The 21,956-nt window shown below is 40.1% G+C and overlaps 1 protein-coding gene across 2 annotated transcripts in view; it reads right to left on the bottom strand.

The window, feature by feature from the left end:
• Positions 1 to 20,164, bottom strand: part of LOC107372447 (L-threonine ammonia-lyase) — a 73,254-nt gene extending 53,090 nt beyond the window's left edge. The window contains exon 1 of one of the 2 annotated variants that reach the window (XM_054734237.2): positions 20,005 to 20,164. Coding sequence is in view for 1 of the 2 variants with exons in the window: in XM_015940692.3 (XP_015796178.3) it covers positions 578 to 693 (116 nt within the window). In the remaining variant the exon portion in view is untranslated. Of the gene's footprint in view, positions 1 to 577; positions 813 to 20,004 lie in introns of those variants that run through there. The other variant, XM_015940692.3, reaches the window with a different exon arrangement.
• Positions 20,165 to 21,956: the final 1,792 nt, after the last annotated feature.

The raw sequence follows: 21,956 nt of genomic DNA, 5'->3' as shown, positions 1-21,956 counted from the left end.
TTGAGACCAAGCCTCTTTCATGGCCTCAAAGGATACAGTATTATAGCAATACATATTTGCATGGTATGTAAAAGGTTTGTCACTAAACAAGTAAAATACAGATATTCTTCTATGTTATGTTTTAAGGACATTGTTGGCTGATACTAATGAGACATGATGGGATGATGGGAGAGAACAGAGGACATGAATGGAGTGGGGAGAGGGGGGTTTTCTGGAGATTTTGGGGCTGTTAGGTTCTTATGGAGGTTAAATTTGTTGAATTAAAGCAAGAATCCGGAGTTTTTCCTCGGAGGGCACCATCAAGAAAAAAAGTAGTGTGCCGTAAGCCACTCTCTTTACCTCCCTAGAAGAGGGAGGAGGAGATAAAAGAGGAGATAAGAACTTCAATTCTGAACAGAAATAATGAGACAACAGAACCGAGGTCTTTAAATCGTGTGTTTAGAAGCAGAGAAACATCTCAAGCATGCAGGGAGGTGGCGCTGGAGGACCACTGCTGTATTGTTAGGGTCTACCCTAGAAGAAGTCTGGTCCTAAAGGACGGGGTGGGATTGAGGTCTGGACTAGGTTAGTTTCCCACCTTTCCCAGAAGGGGTCATTCTCCTCGCTGTCTTTAATTGCAGGTCTTGGTGAGAACAAACGTTCAAGTCGCTCGCTCAAGTATCTGGAGTAAAACAACTGGGCAGCAAAGTTCATCCTGGTTGGGGAATTTTCCTCCAACAGTCCAGCGTGCGTCTGAAGTCGAACCCCTCTCCTGCTGCTTGTCCAAGGGATTACAGGACACTGCTGTCCCCTATCCCTGCCTCCTCCTCCCACTCTTGCCCAGGGCTTATTTAAGAAGGGATTACCCAGGAACACCTACGTGGTGGTTGTGGAGCATCTCTCCTGTGACCTGGCTCTTCCCAGGGCTCTATTCCTGGGCCCGGATTACTGTCCCTTTCTGTGACGCAGTGCTAATCAGACAGTCTAAGGAGATCGATGCAGAATTAGCGTTTATCTGGAAGCGCAACCACATCAAGCTGCAGACAGATGAAGGACATGATGGACTGTTGGTGACAAGATGCTCTCAGAGGGAACAACCCCAGCCTGATCAAACTTTTGTCTCCAAAATTTAAAAGCTTTACAAGTCTCACATGCATCTAGTTTCTTGTAAAAGAAGTCCGTCTTACTGTGCAGAGATTTGGGGAAATGCAAGGAAAACTTGTATTGAGTATTTAAATAGGCAAAAAAGGCTATTAGAATTGTTAATAATTATATATGTAAATAATTAATATTTATTTAAACAAAGTTACACTCTAAAATTAAGATATTGAACACGTTAAAACTTTAGAGATTCTCCATAGACTAGCTAATAACAATATCTCATGTGGTTTAAAAGTTTTTTTTCAAATTGAGAGATAGCCATGATAATCTTAGAGGTGTATTGATTTTTGAATGTGCTAAAGCAAGAACTAATGTGAAATCAAGGTGTGTTTGTTTTTGGTGTGAAATTATGGAATTAGTTAAATTATAACTTGAAAATATGTACTTATTTATCAAAGTTTAAAGCATATGCTAGGTCAGGGGTTGGCAACCCAAAATGTTGAAAGAGCCATATTGGACCAAAAAAAAAAAAAAAAAAAAAAAAAAAAAAGTCTGGAGCTGCAAAAAATTAAAAGCCTTATACAAGCCTTATAATGAAGGTAACACATGATGTATGCATCTATATTAGCCTACTATCAAAATGACTAAGTTGGCTACAAATACATAATGAGCCTTCATGATTAAATGTTTATTTTCCCTGTAGCGCATCCTGTAGAGAATGACGCACCACGTGACTACTCTGTTGTATGATGCCGCCTCAAGTTTAACTTCATTACAATATTAATGAATCATGTTTCATTGCTTTGATGAAATTAAAGAAATGCAATAAAGAAATCTGATTTTTGATGCCATTTTTCTTTTTAGGATTCGAAAAAACAACAACAAAATGGAACGTGCATAACGTGCCCCTCAAAGGGGCAACAAACAGTGCAATAAAACGCAGCCTGCATTTATAAAAACGACTCCTTCATGTAGTCACCATCTGTGAACGGTTTTCCACGCTTTATTATCTCCCAGGTTGCAACAAAACTTGCAGCAGTAGTGGAGTTTGGAGATGCAATCCACTTCTTAAATCAATTTTTGCGCTCCTGTAATTTCTCCAGAAGTATTGCAATTAGGGTTGTCACGATACTAAAATTTCAAACTCGATTCGATACTGGAAACTCAATACTCAGTTTCGATACTATTTAAAAACACCAATTTATTGAACAAGTTTTTTCAAAAAATAACATTCCTCAATTTATATTGCAAAAATTAAATGTTAAGAATTAAGTGTGTAAAGTGCTTAAACCTTTCAAGTATCAGCATTTTTTAAAACGTGCATACAAAAACTGGCGAAAGTTAACACTTTAAATCATGAATTGTCTCACTATACATACACTATTTGCAGAGTGATGTTTTGCTGCTTAAACTCTGTTTAAGGTGCATTTTTGTCATAAAATGTAATGCCATATACTTTTCTGTACTTTTAAACAACTTTGTTGGACATTAAAGGGAGAAAACGAATTCCTCCACAGTAGGACAAAGGTACATCTACCGGTAATTTTAATAAAAACAGATTGGCGCATGGCTTAATGATTCCTAACAAAACCTTTCGACATTGAGATGTTTTGGTGCAGATAATGTCTTATTTCGAGGCTGCACCATGGGTGCCCGTCCGCACCCGTTATATGGATATACACTGATGGTGATTCGCTGATGGATCTAAATACCCCGGGGAATCCAAGTAGCACCAAAGTTGTCAGCGTGAGTAAACAAATGTACTGCATGCTAGAAATTAAGTCCGGGTTGCAATAAACGGGAGTTTTCCTTTTAGCACATAAGCGTGAATATACAACTACGTGTCGGACTTGGTATGCTAATTAAGTTGGGCTGTGAAGCGCCTCCCAAATTCGCTGTTTATGTTTTTGTTTATTTATTTGGCAGACAAAACTTGGATCGGAGACAACTCGCGTGGGAAATTGCAATGTACGCGGCGTCTTCTTCTTCTGTTTGTCTGGGAGGCGGAGGCTGCTTTACGGCGTCTGGCTGTCGTGCGTGTTGGTGTACTTGAAGAAGGCTGTGGGTAATAGTCCATAATATCGATACCACAGGGATGGAATATCTAATTTAGATACCACTTTTAGCATCGATTTATATCTAGGTATTGATTTTTTTGACAACACTAAATGCAATCGCACTTACTCGGCTGCAAATGTAGCATGCCTTCCCTGGAAATGTCTTTCCACATTACTCTTTTTGTTATTTGACAACTTCTCGTTACAGAGCAAACATTCAGGCAATCCTTCCGCATTGGCAATGAATGCAAATGATTCGATCCAAGAAATGTTGAATCCTCTGTTCTCCTCAGTTATTTTTCTTTTTTTCCCTTTGGGGTCCACGGCCCATCACATAGCCGCCGATTTGTTTACAACAGCCACCTGCCTGGCATCCCGCCCGGCTGATAGAAACGTGTGTCGCAGTCTATGACGCACATCTTTGTTGACAGAAATGTTGAAATTTAATATTTTTCTACACATTTTTACAGCACTGAAAAACGTTAAGAATGTTTGTGTCATGTTTGTCCTCCTACAGAAACTATATTACAACAAAACTTCCGCCATCTTTTTCCATTTTCAAACATTTTTGAAAAAGCTCCAGGGAGCCACTAGAGAGCGCTAAAGAGCCGCATGCCGCATGCGGCTCTAGAGCCGCGGGTTGCCGACCCCCATGCTAGGTGTCAAATATTCAATGATTATGAATGTATGTGTAAATAATGTGTAACAGAATGAAATTACTGTTTTCCCCCTCCTCTGACACAGGACTAGTCTGCATGAGATATGGTCTCAAGCTCTCATGCATTTGCTTCTAAGCTGCTTATTTTCAGCTCAACAGAATGAAGAATGGACTCTTTTCTTTTAATTAATCAAAGAACTCTATTTTAATAAAGCTAATCCAACCAAGTGTTAGTCAATAAATAAGATGTGACCGATCTGTGAAATCTTTCTTTTCTTTCTTTCTTTATTGAACATGCATGCAAATCAATAGACAACCCAAAGCATTCAAAAAGTATCCAAAAAGAAACCCACACATATGTATATGCATATATACACATACACACATACATATATACATACATACATATATACATATATATATATATATATACATATATATATACATACATATACACATGTAGAACATGTTCAATGGGAAGGGAACGAAGCTCTGGTAGCTTATATAATCCCCCCCAAATCAAATTTCAAGAAAGACAAAACAAAAAATATATATATTTTCCCTACACTGAGTGTCATTGCCATTTTCCTATAACATGTTTTATCCTCAATCACACAAACCAAATTTACATTTTCTCATGTTTCAACCCCCCCCCCCCCCCCCCGCCATGTTCACAGCTCCCAGTTCACCAACAATAAACAATTACAATCAAATGCAACACCCTTACAACTTTTCCTCCTCCTCCATGTAATTAATTAGTATAATTTTTTTATACTTCTCTTTAAACTTATGCAATGAGGGACTTTGCTTTAGATCCTCACTTAGCTTATTCCAAACTCTTACACCCGTAACAGAAATACAAAATTACTTTATTGTTGTTCTAAAATATGTATGCCTAAAGTTAAGTTTGTATCTGAAATTATATACGGTATCTGCTTTTATAAATAGCATTAATAATTTGTGTGGTAATAATTTCCTATGCACTTTAAACATGACTGTCGCTGCATATAGCTGAATTAAATCTTTAAATTTTAGTATTTTAGAATATATAAATAACGGATTAGTGTGGTCTCTAAATCTAACATTGTGAACGACTCTCAGGGCTCTTTTCTGTATGATAGACAAGGGTACAATAGATGTTTTATAAGTGTTACCCCATACCTCTACACAGTAAATAAGATAGGGATAAATCAATGAATAATAAAGGACATGGAGTGATTTATAATCCAAGTACTGCCGAGCTTTATTCATAATGTAGATGCTTCTCGCAACCTTATTATATACATGTTTAATTTGTGGTTTCCAACTTAATTTATTATCAATTACTATTCCAAGGAACTTATGTTCTGTTACTTGCTCAATTTCACATCCATCTATTTGCAGCTTAACCTCAGTATTATTAGCCATACCAAACAACATACATTTTGTTTTTGCTATATTTAATGTAAGCTTATTTTCAATAAACCACTCTTTAATTACGCACATTTCAATTTGGACCATCCTTTCTAACTCGCTAATATTATCTCCTGCACAGAAAATAGTGGTATCATCGGCAAACAAAACAAATGTCAGTGTATTTGTTACATTACTCAAATCATTAATATATAATAAAAATAATTTTGGACCCAACACAGACCCCTGTGGTACTCCACAAACAATGTCCAACCATGTAGATGAACATTCTCCAAATTTCACAAACTGTCTCCTCTGTTGTAGATAGCTTGTCAACCAGCTCAACACTACACCCCTAATCCCATACCTCTCTACCTTTTCAAGTAACATTTTATGATTAACTGTATCAAAAGCCTTTTTTAAATCAATAAATATCCCTAGAACATGTTTCTTCTGATCAATTGACGTTGCAATTTCTTCCACAGAATGCACCAGAGCTAGTGATGTTGAACTATTCGGTCTAAATCCATACTGACAGTCTGAAATTATCTTGTATTTATCCAAAAATATTTCAAGTCGATTATTAAACAATTTTTCAAGAACCTTGGAAAATTGTGGAAGCAATGAAATTGGCCTATAGTTCGTAAATTGATGCTTATCCCCAGTTTTATATATTGGTATAACTTTTGCAACTTTCATTAATTTTGGGAATACACCTGATTGAAAAGACAAATTGCAAATATATGCAAGTGGTTTTGAAATTCCTTCTATCACCTTTTTTACCGTCATCATGTCAATGCCATGACTGTCAGTTGATGTTTTACCTTTACATGTTTTTACAATTTGTATTATTTCTTGTTCCTCTACAGCTGAAAGAAACATGGAATGAGGATTAGGTTTGATTTGTTTTAAGAATGTGTATGCGATGTTGAAGAGCTAGGTATGTTTTCTGCCAATGACGGCCCTATATTTACAAAGAATTTATTAAAGCTATCAGCCACATCACCATAATCATGTTTTACAATACTGTTTTCAACAAAATATTTCAGAAATTTATCATTACCTAAATTTGGTCGAACTACGTTATTTAATATTTTCCACACTTCTCTAATATCATGTTTAGCATTATTCAAACTTTTATAATAATACTCCTTTTTACATATTCTTATTATATTGGTAAGCTTATTCTTATATATTTTATATTTATGTTCAGCTTCTGGAGTTTTTTTTATTTATAAACAACCTGTACAAATTATTTTTCTTTTTGCAGGCACACTTTATCCCCTTCGTCATCCACGGTTGATTATCCCTTGTGTTTGAGCTACTACATTTTGTTAAGGGACAATTCTTATCATACAATGAAATAAATATTCTTACAAAGGTCTCATAAGCCTTGTCAACATCAGTTTGCTGGTACACTTCCTCCCATGTCTGTCTTATCAATTCGTTCTTGAAGGCATTAGTTGTATTAACTGTTCGTATGCGTCTGTACCTTATACTATTACCTGGATTATTATTCCTATAACTATCATCATAAATTATAAAAATGGGTAAGTGGTCAGTAATATCATTAACTAAGAGACCACTTATTATATTATTCTCTATGTTATTTGTTAGTATATTATCAATTAATGTTGCACAGTGTGAAGTTACTCTAGTTGGTTTAGTAATTGTCGGGTAAAGGCTTAAACTATATGCTGTATTAATAAATTCATCTATTTGCTTCAATTTGTTAGGATTTAGGAGATCAATGTTAAAGTCACCACAAATGAAGATTGTCTTCTGAAGTGTTGAATAGGTTCCCTCAAACCATTTTAAAAAGGCATGCATATCAGACCCAGGTGCCCTGTATACACAACTGACAACAATGTTTTTCATATTAGACTTTGATATTTCTATAGATATACACTCTAATAAATTATCAACTGTAAATGACATTTTTTTACAACTTTGTAATTTAAATTCTTATCAACATATAGTGCAACACCTCCTCCACTCTTATTTTGTCTATTAATATAATTGGCTTCATAGCCATCCAATTCAAAGCTAAGGTCACAGTCATCCTTCCGCCATGTTTCTGATATTGCTATTACGCTAAATGTGCCATTGATGTCATCCAAGTATTCTTTAATTCTATTAAAATTTGCATAAATACTCCTACTATTAAAGTGAATTACGGAAAACTTGTCTTCAGCCTTTATAAGCTTGTTAAACTGATCATCTGTGTAATACTTGCTACAAGAAGAGATCCTTGAAAGAAAATTATTTTCCGGATCCAAGTCACTTTCCATGTCCATAAAATTGTATTCAGTGTACTGAAAAATCTCAAAATCTGTATCCTGACTAGCCAGATTAACATGATCAGAATTAGTAACTATTGAATCAGTTGATTGTGAGTCCACCATAAGATTTATCTCAGTTTGTATGTCATCATACCTCCATTGGTTTAATACTTGTCCAACTCCTCCATATTCCTGATATGCAACACCTTCGCTTGTTCAGGAGTTCCCTTCAGTTTGATATATATTTTACAGTTTGAAGTCCATGTATGTTGAATTTTTCCTTCTTTTTTTAGGTATCAAAATATTAATTACTTTATTATAATCCTATAGAATATAAAGGTACTATCACTTTAAATGTTCCAACAGGACTGATTTCACGTAGCATTAAAAGACATGGCACATTACTTTCACTGATCCAATCAGAATCTGACAGATCTGACAGAGGCATGGTTTTGATGGTGTTTGGTAACTCTGTCACATTTTCATTCGACCATAAACCATAACATCCAAACTATAAAACTATGCCCACGTCATCTCTAACGTCAGTTCAAAGCGTTCCAGAGAAAGTGTCGGAGTGGCCAATCCGTAACTCTCTTCAACCAAAAGAACAACGACAAGCTGGAAAATTCATTGCTGTTCAAACTGCTGCAATGGTTCCTTTCAGAATAAAAGCTGAACCATCAAGACCCAGGTTCGGGTTTCACCAGATGCCAACAAGTTGTCGTGACCCGGGAGTATCTCACAGACTGGTGTGGTCGGCAACAGCTGCTTTTCCTACCGGCTTGGTCCCAGAAAAGGTCAAGCTGGACCTCGACATTCCTGATCTAACGGGGGCTTCCACCAAGGGTAGGTAGACCGGCAAATGGCGTTGAACGTGTTTATGAATCTCCTAACCAAAGCTTAATGCGAAGACATCACCTTCAGTTCCCATCAGAACTAATCGCTTCTTCGGATTTGCTGGTTCTGAGCAACATCACACATCATCCATTCACCATCTCATCCACCTTAGTTACACCATACATGTAGTGTTAAAGTCAGTCTAGTTTAATTTGTTAGTAATAAAATTCTTAACTTTTAAACTTGACTCTCTCTCTTCTGTTGTCTCTGAGTGAATACGAAGCGGTTATCTAATCCCTGCATTAAAAAGTTCCAATCTTCTGGTTTAAATAACCTCACAGATCTGTAAGGTAGATGTCATATTTCCTATGGAATCCCACGCCTTATGGCTTATTAAATAACATGTAAATTGATTCATTACAAATGAAAATGTTTTATAGGTTATTTGATTTAGATGGAAAATAGGATAGGCTAAAATAAGCATTGCTTCTGCCTATTGCTTTTTTGGTTGTAATTTATGTTATTTGTGTTGCTTGGATATAAAATTTGTTATGTTATAACCAAAAACATACCATTAAAAAATAAATTAAAAGTCCTGTAGCTGAAGATGAAAAGCTGCAGAGCAGAGAGGGAACGTTCAGCGGCTAGCTGCCAAATGATGATCTACTAAAATAAATGAGAGCAGCTAAATGTGATGCTGCCAGAACCCAGCAGGAAGTCTAGAGCTCTTTTTCCTCTGATCAGGTGTCTAAAGTGTTCCCCAAATCTGAATACAGCTGACTGTGATGATGAAACAGAGCGTTTAAATAGATAAAAACTTCCTGAATGCAGTCCCAACTCAGACAGGCGGGTTACAGTTTAAAGGGAACCCACTGAAAAAAACTGGTCTGAGGCTCCAAAAGCAGCTCCTGTAACTCAAAACCAGGTTTTAGTGTTAGGCTCCGCACCAGTCGCTGGTAGGGTTGGGCATCGAGCATCAATTGGAACCGGGGACTAACTGTTAGTTTTTCCTGGAATCGTTAGTTTTTTTTCCCCGATTCCTAGAATGCCGACGGAAGAGGAATCTGCGGCCGATTTTCGTGAAATATAAATGTGATCTGCAAATTGTGATCACAGCAGCTGTCTGTGTGCAGCACCGAGTCCCCCCTCCCCCCACCCAGATATAAACAAACGCGTCTGCCGAACTTTTACTCTGTGATGTAAACTTTAACTCCTGCAGCGTAGAGGAAACTTGTTAAATACGTCAACACGGTGGATTTAATAGAAGCTTTAAAGAACAAACTCTGGACGGTGTGAGGTGAGTTTGTCTCACAGCAGAAATAAAAACACACACACGGAGCATCAGCAGTCAGACGCAGCCGCTCACCAACACTCGTGTGTGTGAGCGTCAGAAGGCTGAACAATAACCTGTGGAATAATTAAAGTCATCATGCTAGAGCAGCTTCTCTGTGGTGGACCACACCAGCTTCTGCTACAATAAATAATAATAATAATAAATCACACACAAAGTTGTGAACATTTTAATTTCCTTTCTGAACTATTTCTGTTGAGAGTTTTAATGTTTAAATCTGTTAGGTTGTTACTGACAGCAGCTACATTTAAGTTTCACTTCCTGTTCTGACTGAATGCTGCTGCAGCATAGAGGTGTAGTTCTCAGTCATCCTGGACATGATCATCCTGAGAGCTTTAGCTGAAAACAGCTGGGCGTTTCTGGATATGTTGGAGACATTTAGCCTCTCATCCCAGAGGCTTCTTCCAGACTTTGGTTGTGGTCAGAAACAAACACACTGGTTGTGCTGCAAGTCTTTTTCTTTTGTTCTCCAAAATATGTTTTTGTCTAAATGAAGGTGATGTTGTTGTTCATAGAGTTAAAATTCATGTTGAAGTTAAGATTATTTCATCAAGTAGGACCTGTGGTTAGCTGGCTCATGTAAAGCATGCCATGTCTTCAAATAATCTGAATCGGGAATCTATAGGAACCGGAATCGAAACGAGGAATTGGAATCGGAATAGTTCAAAATCAAACGATGCCCAACCCTAGGACTCGCTGGTTTTACCTAGTGCCTATTCTTTACATTTGTATCTAATCACCAGGAGCCTCATTTGTAAAACTGTAAAATCCTTGTTAAAACTATTAAAGATCAGCTAAAATGATTTTTCTTATGCCAACTAAGTTACCTCTAAACTCTGCTGACACATGGCTGCAGCAGTTCCTGCTGTATAAATCGCAACTGTCCTAGATTTGTGCTCAGGCGTTGGCACCACATCTCGCCTCCTACACACCCACTTTCTGCCATAAATGGTTAGTCGGCCGATGTTTGGCATTTCCCGGGCAACCACGGCAACTGAGGGGTCAACAAAATGCAGTTTCACTGAGACTGAAATGGAGGTCTTTGCAGGTCAGGTAGGAAAAATGTTTTACTGCCTTCGAGTGGTTTCTCATTGTTGTACGGATGAGCTGTGTGGTACAGCCACAGACATAAAAACAAACAAATAAATGTTTTCCCCCTGCCCTGTCTGGCTATGAAGCAAACAGAACTGATGACTGAATGCTGGTGACAAGCCCCCTGTAACGTGATGAAGGAGCCATTTCCACCAAGGTTATTTAACCTCTCTCCACAGATGCCTCTGACACAGTGCTTGAGTGCATGAAACAGCCTCAAGGTCATGCATTTGCTTCTAAACTGTTTACTTTCCAGCAAGAGAAGAAAGAAGATTAAAAGACTCTTTTCTTTTATTAAATCAAAGAACTCCATTTTTAATAAAGCTAATCAAAACAACTGTTAGTCAATAATACAATGTGACTGATCTGTGAAATCACAATGTTATGATTAATACGTTTTAATAAGTAAATTACTTAATCTAGTTCACTACACACTGACACACGTAATGTAAACAATCACATGACACATTGCTGTTCCTGATCCAATCCGAACCTTCCTAGTCTGAAGTGTGGCATAGTCTCTGTAGTGTTTATAAATCTGTCAGCTTTGATTCGACCAGAATTCAAAACATCCAGATTGATAAAACCAGTTCCAACGCCATCTTAGTTCAGTTCTCAAGATCTCACTGGAGTTCACCGCATGCTAAGCGAAGTAATTGGACCGGCCATTCGGACTTCCCTTTTTAAGCTGAGAACCAACAAGTTGGAAAAATCTGTTGCATCTTACCAACCACGCAACGGTTCCTTTCAGAATAAAAGCTAAACTCACTGACCCAAGGAAGGTCCCCTTTTGACGCTGTGAACCACCTGTCACTTTTTACCTGGAGACAATCCAAGGACTAGTTTGTCGTGCTGTGACGCTGTACCACTGGCTCCAGTACCGAAAGGAGGGTCCGTGGACCTGACATTCTGGATCCGTGAAGGAGGTCTCACTGAGGGTATGTGTGGATGTGACAAATATGGCGTCTCATGTGTTTATGACTACTCCGGTCAAGTCTGATCATAGTTAGGAGCAAAACATCATCTCCCACTCAGACTTGCCTCTCCGGATACGAGAGTTCCGATAACACTCATTCACACACACCATCCATCTCACATCTCATTCATACCAGATACATTCATCATTAGTAGTTAGTCATGTTTGAAATGTTTAAAATTATTTAGTAATAAATCATCTTAAACATTTAAAGGACTCTCTCTCTTCTCTTGTCTCTCAGTTAATACAAAGTGTTGCAGATCCCTGCATTAAAAAGTTCCAATCTTCTGGTTAAACAACTCAGTGGTCCGTAAGATTGATCCCATACTCGATATGGAATCTGAACGTGTCACGGTCCTTAATTAAATATAAATTAACTTTGTTACACCCCCAAAATTCCACTATCTCTGCTCCGCTCCGGCACGAACTCCGCAGCAAAAACAGTCAGATGTTCCACTACTGCGACCGTGCGGCGCAGAGCGCCGCCCGCCGTCCCGCCATCCGGCAAAAATAGGATTGATTCTATTTACATGTATACAAATATGTCTCAAAACATTTTATTGCGTGCTTACACATAATTTAAAGATTGTGTAAGTCAACCTTATATTTTAATTTGAAAGCCATTTTCTCTATGCCTACTTCACACGAGTTAGTGGAAAAGAGCAGAAGAAAAACACTAGCGAGCGATATCAGAAGATGGACGAGGAAAAGCTGGTCCTTGAAGTGGAAAAGCACAAAATATTATATGACACCACGCATCTATTTTACAAGGATGTCAAAAAGAAGGACAATGCGTGGGCAGAATTTGGATGCTTCTCCCACACAATGATTTGTTTGGATCTACAGGGTATATACAGCAATCCTTAAGTAAAATTTACTACCTTTTAATACTTTTTTTTACTACCTTCAGAATTTTTTTAAAACCATCACAACACTAAATTGCAAGTGTTAATCAGCGACCTATTTACACATATTTTAACATATATAACATACAAAAAGAATAGACTTAGAGACTCACTGATGTTGACAACGTATTGCACATATTTATTTTACTTAGAAAATAAGCCAGGCACTTCTGTTCAGCGGTTCAGACAGTTGGCCATGAGGCCTGAAATGATGCACAACGACCACTGAATATGACGTCATCATTATGTGACCGGATATGCTAAAGTAGGGCTGCTCGATTATGGCAAAAACAATAGTCACGATTATTGTGACTGAAATTGAGATCTCGATTATTTAAGACGATTTTTCAATTTATGTAGTTTTTTTTTAATTCAGTCATAAAACTGCTCAGGGCACAATCAGGGCAAAAATAAACAAAAAACATGATGATCACTAAAATAACTCCTGATTCCCAGTATAAAAAGACCAATATACTTATAGCTCATAGTTTATGACCCAAGGGCTATAGACCTTGGTTTAACTCATTTAAGTCTAACCAGTGCAGACCCAAATACCAATATCTTGCAAATACTGACAGCAAGAATTATACAGTGGCATTTATAACAAATACATGCAAATTGATGTTCACTAAATTTTGCATAACATTTATTGAGTCATGTCAAGGTGCTGTAGGAGAGTGCACTAGCACTGTGTCCTCAGAGAGATTAGTTATTATTTATCAGCGTGAGGAACTTATTTCTACCTTATTTATAAACTATTTATTTACAGGTTCATCAGTTAATGTAATAATTGTCCCAACCACAGCTGCACCCCCACACCCCAACCCGGTCTCACAGCAATCAGGGGCAAGCTGCACGTGTGTTTAGCACGCCACACGCGCACATTTAGCCGTTTTTAGCCGCTCAGGAGTCCGCAGGTGCGGTGTGTGTGTCACTCACTCTGGTTAATCCAACATGGAGCCGGCTCTGAGAGCCGTTTCTTTAGCGACTGACACGTCACTACATCATTCCCTTTCCTAATGTCCTGAAGAACGGTCCGGAGTGCAGGCGGAGTGTTTAGCTAACCTGCAGGAAATGTTGACGACAGTTATCCAGAAAGTAGCTAAGGGTTACCAGAGAAGTTTCTGAGGTGTTTGCTAGGTACTTTTAAGATTTAAAAAGTCAAGAAGGGGGTCTGAAAAGCTGTTAGAAATAGCGTCAAAGTCGCCAGGTTGGCAACACTGTGGAGGAGCGCTTCATTTGCAACTCAGGGCAGCGCAAGTGGGAGGAGCAAATAATCAGCTTGTTTTGTTTTTATAATCGTTCAAAACATTTCATTCGGAATATATTTCTATGTCGATGTTCAGAATACGACATCTGATAGTCTGAAAAAAATAATACCTAATTTGGAAAAAATAATACCTCTGAGACCAAATTTAACACTTTTAATGGCCTTAAATTTTACTATTTTTATTTATCACTTTTTAATACTTTTTAAAACCCCGCGGACACCCTGATCTAACTTCCGCATTTATTGCTCGGACTGTATCGCGAGATCTCGAAAATCCCGTGCTGTTTGTGCACCTCAGGTCTTCGCACCAGAGCGGAGCCGTTGTAGAGTGGGTATAGTCAAGGGCGTCAGTTTGTTTTCAGAATTGCTGGGGACAATAACCATACACTTGAGGGGGGTTTAAAAATTGCTGGGGACAATAAAGTAGGCTAGCACAGGGGTCGGCGGCTCTGGAGCCGCATGCGGCTCTTCCATCCATCTGATGCGGCTCTCTGTGCTTGTAAAATAATGAATGGATATTTAAATAAAAAGCTTTATATTTTACTGCATTAATTTTACATCTGTATGCCAATTCTAAATGTAAAGATTGTCTGCGTAAACCTGAACAGGTCCAACCCGGTCTCACAGTAAGACCGGGTTGACGCGTCACGCTTGTGCGTAATCATATGCGCTTCCTGAGCTGGAGGATGTCAGATTCTGGGCTTCTCCTCAGACAGGTTCCTGGATGCGTCGCCACATTGGAGACAGGAACAAGCACTATTCAGCCAAAGTTTCATAATCAGGTGTGGCAGTGTGAGTGTCCTGTCACAGTATCCCGATAGATCATGCGCCCTGGCTACTTGGCCAAGGGGATGTCCCTTTGGCTGACTGGTCAGAGCGTATGACTCTCACCCGGGAGTCTGGGGATCGAATCCCGCCCGGGCCCTCGTTTCTCCACCTTGTCACATATTGACGGATAGACTCAAGGATGTCGGTTGTTTTGAAAGAATTACCCCGACGCACACTGATGCGCATGGATGAGCTGACATTTTAATTGTTACGCACATCGCAGAGGTAACTTGATTCCCATCAGAACATCAGAGCTTTATACTGGACACTGTGTTCAGCACGGCTCGGAGTGCCAACGGTGGACAGTGGGCTGATTCCTCCCACTGAAGCGTTCTGGAAACCCGGTCTCTCTGAGGGACGTGTCACTTGGAAAAATGTTCTTTTTATGAAATTATGAAACTTTGGCTGAACAGCGCTCGTTCCTGTCTCTAATATGGACACGCATGACGTATCCAGTCTGAGGCAGAATAGCTCTTCAGCTCAGAAAGCACCCGTAGAGACATTTGATTACGCACAAAGTTCATGTGGAGCAGAAGCGGTCGGGCCACGGCAGATAAAATGTTCCTAGCCTACATGAAGTGTAACATTAATATGTTACTGGACACGCTGGTCTGATTGGTTAGACCAGTGTTTGAAGTGGAAAACACACACACACACACCAATTAAAATAATGCTGATAGCGTGGACTAGCAGGTGATGGTTTACTTATTTAAATGATGATCAGGCTGCTGTAAAATGTAATCTCCATCCACATCCAGGCAGAATTATCCTCTATTCTTTCTCTAGTTGCTCTGCTCTTGTCAGGGCTGACGTAGCTGACGGTGCGCGCAGCGCGCCTAACTAGCAGCTGATGCACATTTTACGCATTTGGAGAGGTGGGCAGGAAGCTTTGCTTTCACTGGAAGATGGTCCACTTAACGCACGGGTGTAGACTACATATTAATGACAAATGAGTGAAAATTAAACTGGGAGTTTTTACTTCATATTTTAGAAATAAAAATGACGGGGGAACACATTTATGACGTCTTTTTAAACGAAATTTTCTAGCGTGACCTGCCTGCTTCACTAAGTCACTGCTTATTAAGGTCCGTCCAGAATTACCGTGGCCCACCCAAAAATGAAAACCTGGCGCCGCGCCTGTTATAAACCTCTGCAAATGGTTGTTCTTCACGTTATCAAACTCAGACTTTGTAAAGCTAATGTCAAGATGTAAAATTATGAATTCAGTCGAGCTCTTCCGTCCCTCCCTCTCCTGCTCTCCTGGAAACCCGACATCGGCTGTCAGAAGAGGGAGGTGAAGAAGGAGATGAGGCAAACAGAGCGAGTGCGACATAAAGAAACCAGACTGGTGTGGAGGTGAGCAAAACAGAAGGAAAAGTGTGGGTGTTGAATCCCCCACGGGTGCGACGCCCATGCGAGCGACCGGTACCGGCTGCTGTCACATGGTTGTGAGCAGCTCTCTGCTGTCTGAGGGTAGGCCCCGCCCACAACGCTGCGGCTCCCAGTGTTTTCTTTACTGTGGGAAACGGGTAATAATGGCTCTTTGATGGGAAAAGGTTGCCGACCCCTGGTATAAGATCTGAGCTGGTAAAACAAAAATCCTCATCAGCAGGCATTTTTTAAAGTGGGGGGGGGGAGGGCACAGCTGCCAATCACAAATTTTGCCGGGGACGTGTCCCCGGCTAAAATGACGTCTATGGGTATAGTATAATTTGAGTGCGGAAGCGAGCGGCGGCGGAAAACGGGGGCGGAGCGCAGATAGTGCAATTTAGGGGTTACAGATTTACTCTCAGGTGGAGCGTCAGAGCTTCTGCTTTAATGTCACGTCTGATACTTAAAACTTTATTTGTATTGTTTTTTGATGCTTTATAATTCCGACCAGACACAGAGACAGAGGTGAAAGAGAAAGGAAGAGACAAAAGGAAGAGGTGGGCGGGGGGTCCACAAAAATAAACAACCAGCTAGACCTGCAGAAAAGGGACACACAACAATACAACAGGAGCAAGCTATCACTGCGTCAACCTGATGAAGAAATATAAAATCAACATTATTTTACTGAACAATCACGATAATAAATCACAGTGCATTAAGTGCCAGCCACAGCCTTAAGACATGTGTTGAACGTGCCCAAGTCCATACTTATGAGAGCACCATGTGAGCACCTGTGTACACGCGCTTGTTTATGTAAGGTTTCTCTATAGGAGCGTCTAATAGAGAGTGTGAGAGGCCACAGATCTGCCCCCCAAAGACGGACAGGAGATGGAGGGAGCTCCAAGTCCCAGAGATCCAGGAGCTGCCCCAGAGCGCAGGGACCCCAGGGAGACTGCAACCAGAAAAGTCCCTGCCCCCTCTCGGGGGCGGAGACAACACATTTAAAAGAAGTGGTGAGATGGAGGCAAGAAGAGATATGGCAGTAGCCATTTTAACAGCATCCAAAGGGAATGCATTAGGGAGCACAAGGATCAATGACATTCTAAGGAAACTTTTCATTTAATCCAATCTGGCTTTAGGCAGGAAATTACATTTCTTGTTCATCGTATCAAACAAATATCAGCCTGTCTGTAATTCCTGCTGGAACGAGCTGGATGCAGAAATCCCGAGAGCGCAGCGACTGCAGGTGGGCTGTGGTGCATCTCTGCTGCTAATAGCAGCTGTTATACAAGTCGTCTAACAATTAATGCACCAATAGGTCATTTCAAGACGAACGTTGTGTGATATCTTAGAAGCAACATATTTGAATTCAGGTAATCCTTTTTATTCTCAGTTCAGAGACGACTGTGTGTGTGTGTGTTTAAAGCAAAGCAAAGATAAAAATGACATCCTGACCACACGTCTCACTGGGATTAGATTTGGTCTCTTGAAAGAGGAAGGCAGTTCTCCGACAGGCTTTAGGCTGAAAGAAACAAGGCGCCAAGGATGAGGAGGAGACAGGAATAGACGGAGCAAAGGTGACCCTGCCTTCAGCAGTCTGTCACACCACGGATCAGGATGACACAGGTCACAGTATGCTGTGATCCTCTGGCAGCTCATGCAGAAGCCTTTGTTCTCTACCTTTGTGTCTGATCAGCCAACATTAATAACTAAACTCAACAAAGTCCTGCAGACTAATGCAGCATCTGTGCTGAGAGGTTCTTCCCATGAGGCCTTGCAAATGCGTATATGACCCTATGGCCAGATTCTACCACCTACATGTTAATTGACCTAGCCCTTTCTGGTCTGGTCACATGAACCAGTCTTGCTTCCATATGAGTGGGTGTTGGGGGTAAATGTGTGTCCGCCCCCACTCTGGAAACCAGTTGTCCAAGTGGATATTTGATGTTTAAAATATTTTAAATTCAGTAATTATAATTAATAGCTTTAATTTGATGTATTTGACTTTATAAAAGTTGGAAGTGTGAGATCATACCACCAGACTCATTTATTATGGATCTTTAGGTCTCTTTTGTAACCAGGTGCCCACAAAAGAACACGTTCAAGAGCAACAAAGTTTTGTCTTGTATTTGGATTAAAATGTGTTAACACCATGTTTTCTATCTCTTAAACCTGGAATACCATAAATTTAATTTTTTTAATCCCTTCTTGCTTCCTAAATAACTGGAACAAGCATCAGTGGAAAATCTGCCGAGTCATTTACTGGATGCTTCACCAGTGAATCTAAAAGACATTCAGCCTTTTTACATTATTTAATAAATTCGTCCTATTGGAGAACGTTTCCTTTACTTCAGAGTCATTAATATTAAACACAGTGTTCTGTTGGTCCTGGTGTGTCCTCAGAACGTCTCTTTGGCTTTTATCAGTTTTCAAACAGAAGGACCCTCTAGCTTTCCTCTCTGATCAACCTCCTGATCCTTTACTTCTTCTTCCAAGTTTTGCTTTCCGTAGCTTAAACCGTAGAACAGCTTAACCGGCCAGACGCAGAGAGCGGGGGAGGTAGCTCAAGGCTGTCTGGCTTAATGAAGATAACCGTGTTTACTACGTAATGGTCCTGGAAGGCAGCGTGTGTGTGTGTGTGTGTGTGTGAGTTAAACACAGAACTAACATTTCAGGTCACATCTGTGGGTGGAGCAGGAACTAATCAATGCATTTGAAGGTTTAGTAAAAAGCACATGTGAATGAATACACTTGATGTTTTACCCTTTAGTAGAAATAATTCTAATATTTAATCTTTACCTGTTGTAGTCTGCAGGATGAAGCTAACAGATGGCTTATTCAGACTTATTCAGACTAACAACTGCACCAGTTTCCAAAGTTTTGGTTTGTTTAATGAGACTGCTCTGATAGTCATCTGTGTCATGATGGGTGGTAATTTCTTACCCCACATGAAGAATCACTCAGGGATAAGGTAAGAAAGGATAATAAAATCTTTATTTTATAAAGAAAACAAAGCAAAAACTGAGGGCGCTGATCCAAACGGGACAGGAAACGAGGCAACTCCAACTCTAAAGCCGGGCATACACTGTGCGACTTTTTTCACTTTTTTAAGCCGATTTTCCACTCGTGCGAGAATCCACGACATCGGGGCGAGTTTTGCGCCGAGCAGTCGTGTAGTGTACAGGGGGTTACGAGAGGCAATTAACACCACGTGACCAGCTGCCGATCAGCAGTCGTGAGGTCGCAGGGACTTGTGTTTAACATTTCGCTCGTCCCTCGTGAGAGTATCGCACTGTTGAAGCGGCGCTGCGAGCAGCTGCGAGCAGCTACGATCCAAAAAGTATCAGAACCGCTCACGGCGCATGCGCGCGCAATCCTGCATCAACGCCGGTCGCTCGCTATTTCCCTAATAACACACGCTGTTCGTTTTTGTTTCTACACGTTTTTTTTTACTCACAAAGAATGTCAAGAAAGCGTGTTTGTCGTGTTCATGTCAAATTAAACTGATCACAAAACACAGATTTACTTTCTTTATTTCGTTTTCCTCATCCAACCCCCATAAATCCCTGTGTGTCCTCCTGCAGCACTCCCGAAGGACAACAGGCAAAACAAGACAAAAAAAGTCTGATGTGTTGAGTAAAAACTGCTATTTTTAGCATATTTTTAGGGCTGACATGTTGCTACCAGACGTACAGTGTGAGCAGTCAGGTCGCATGCGAGAACTGGGTCGTACAGTGTGAGCGCATGACTCGTGAGATCTGCTCTGCGAGGAAGTCGTACAGTTTGAGCTGAAGCTGAGTGCTACGAGTGAAAAAGTTGCACAGTGTACGCCCGGCTTAAGAACGGTGAGAGTGATTAGAAACTGAGAACAAGGAGATGAATAATCATGAGAGGAACGGGCTTACTGAATTGAGCAGGACGAGGGGCAGGAGGGAGAGGCAAGTCAGGTTGATGCAGGGAGGAGATGGTCGCTGGAGGAGATGCTGGATCCAGGAAGGCAGGTGAGCGGTGGAGAGCAGGAGGCCAGCGAAGCTGAACGACGCTGTGATAAATCACACCTGAGGCAGGTGGAGGGAATCCAGGGCTGGTACAGACAAGAATGCAGAGCTGGGTTAGTTCAGGTAAACGAGTCTTAAAGTCAAGGCACAGATAAGGACGTGGCTAGATGTACCCAACAGTAGAGTATCAACCGGCGTTGAGGTGTGGCAGCACCGCTCCTTAAATCCTCTGGCCAGGCTGATGGTAATTAGCTGCAGCTGCTGCTGCTCCCCAACACGCTCACCTGCAAACAATGAAGGGAAAATAACAGCAGAAGCAGAGAGAAGGCAGAACCATGACAATCTGATTTATTTCACATGGTTTCTGAAGTTCTCCAGAGCATCCAGGGGTCAAATCTGGGAGGAATTCTGGAATATTTCTGCTGTAAAAATCTGTGGCAGTGTTGCGGTTGAGCAGTGTGTGAATGTGTCTACATGGAATTACTCCCTGGGCGAGGCCCCCTTTGAGTTTTGAAAAGCTCCTCTCAGCTTGAGCCACAGTGACTGGCAGAGCAGTCCAAAAGTTGGGGTAGATCTCCAATAGATCTTTATCATGATCCATAATATTTTAGAATTGCCTCTGAAATTGTAATTTAAACTGACATAAAAAAAACTGTAGACTACCAAAAACTTTTACAGAACAAATCATGTAAAAAATAATCAGTGTAGCCATCTGCAATAAATAAACAGGATAGTTAGTGGTGACTGGGGAGTTTTCTTCTGCTTGTAGAGTTGTTTTATTTATTATTATGTGAACATGATCAACATGTGTTTGTTGTTGTTCAGGCAGGCCACGGGCTGCAGCGAGCATTTAACAAATCCTAGTTTGAATCAGTAAAACACGAAGGATTTTTTTTCGAACCATTTGAATATTCGTTTCAATATTTCAGCCCTGTTAGCTCTGTTAGCAATTAGTTGACCGAATTTAATCGTTAAAATCCCAGTTAACTGGTTCAAAAAATTGAAAACATGCATCATGTGAGCGTACATACCTTTATCTTTCTCGTCTTTTTTTTCCTATTTTTTCCTGAATCGGGCACCTGGTGGTTAGCCTTTTTATGTTCATCTCTTCTGTTTGGCTCTTGACTCAATAAGTTTCCTTTAGTCAGGACTAAACAATTTGACCTTGATGGGGGGGGGGGGACCACAAAATCGTTTTGTTTTTCCTTTTGTTGTTTGGCCATTTCACACAATTCAGAAAAACCTGAAAGAATGATAGGCCTGTGTTTATGATATTATGAATGAAATGTGCGTTAAAGGCACAGTCCGCAGGATGATGCCGTCAGGGTGAGGAGATTTTTAAATTCGAACGGCTGTTGCTCACTCCCCCGCCCTTCCTGAAAGAGCCGAAAGCCACGCCTCCCAATGTGCACGCACAGGGAAAGCAGAGTCAACATCGGAGCATAGCTTCTTGTAATAGAGCTGAGCTAGTGTTAGCAATGGAGTTATCTGAGGTAAGAAAGTTGTATTTAACCAGCACATTAAACACTGTTTACAAAAGGCATTTTATAAAGAATATCTATAAATATATTTATATTTTAAAATACCAGTAACAGTTGGCAATCTATATTGTAAATAAAATTAATCCTATCAAATTGTTAGCATTTTATTACAAGTAACTAGCTTATTTTTAATTGCTTTGCCATTCAAGATAGGATGAATATATCAAAGCATATAAATAATTTGTGGAAATCATGAATAAACACTGCATTCTGTGTAGTCCTCCTATAATCATGGTTGTTTTCATAGTTTCTGTTTATTGTTGGTTTAGCCCAAATTTTGACTAGATGTAAACCTGATCTGTGTCAAAATTGATTAAT

This window comes from Nothobranchius furzeri, unplaced genomic scaffold (genome assembly GCF_043380555.1).
Source record: "Nothobranchius furzeri strain GRZ-AD unplaced genomic scaffold, NfurGRZ-RIMD1 Scf020, whole genome shotgun sequence".
NCBI classification, from domain to species: domain Eukaryota; kingdom Metazoa; phylum Chordata; class Actinopteri; order Cyprinodontiformes; family Nothobranchiidae; genus Nothobranchius; species Nothobranchius furzeri.
Note: the sequence above shows the minus strand (reverse complement) of the source record. Positions and strands in the feature narration are given on the sequence as shown.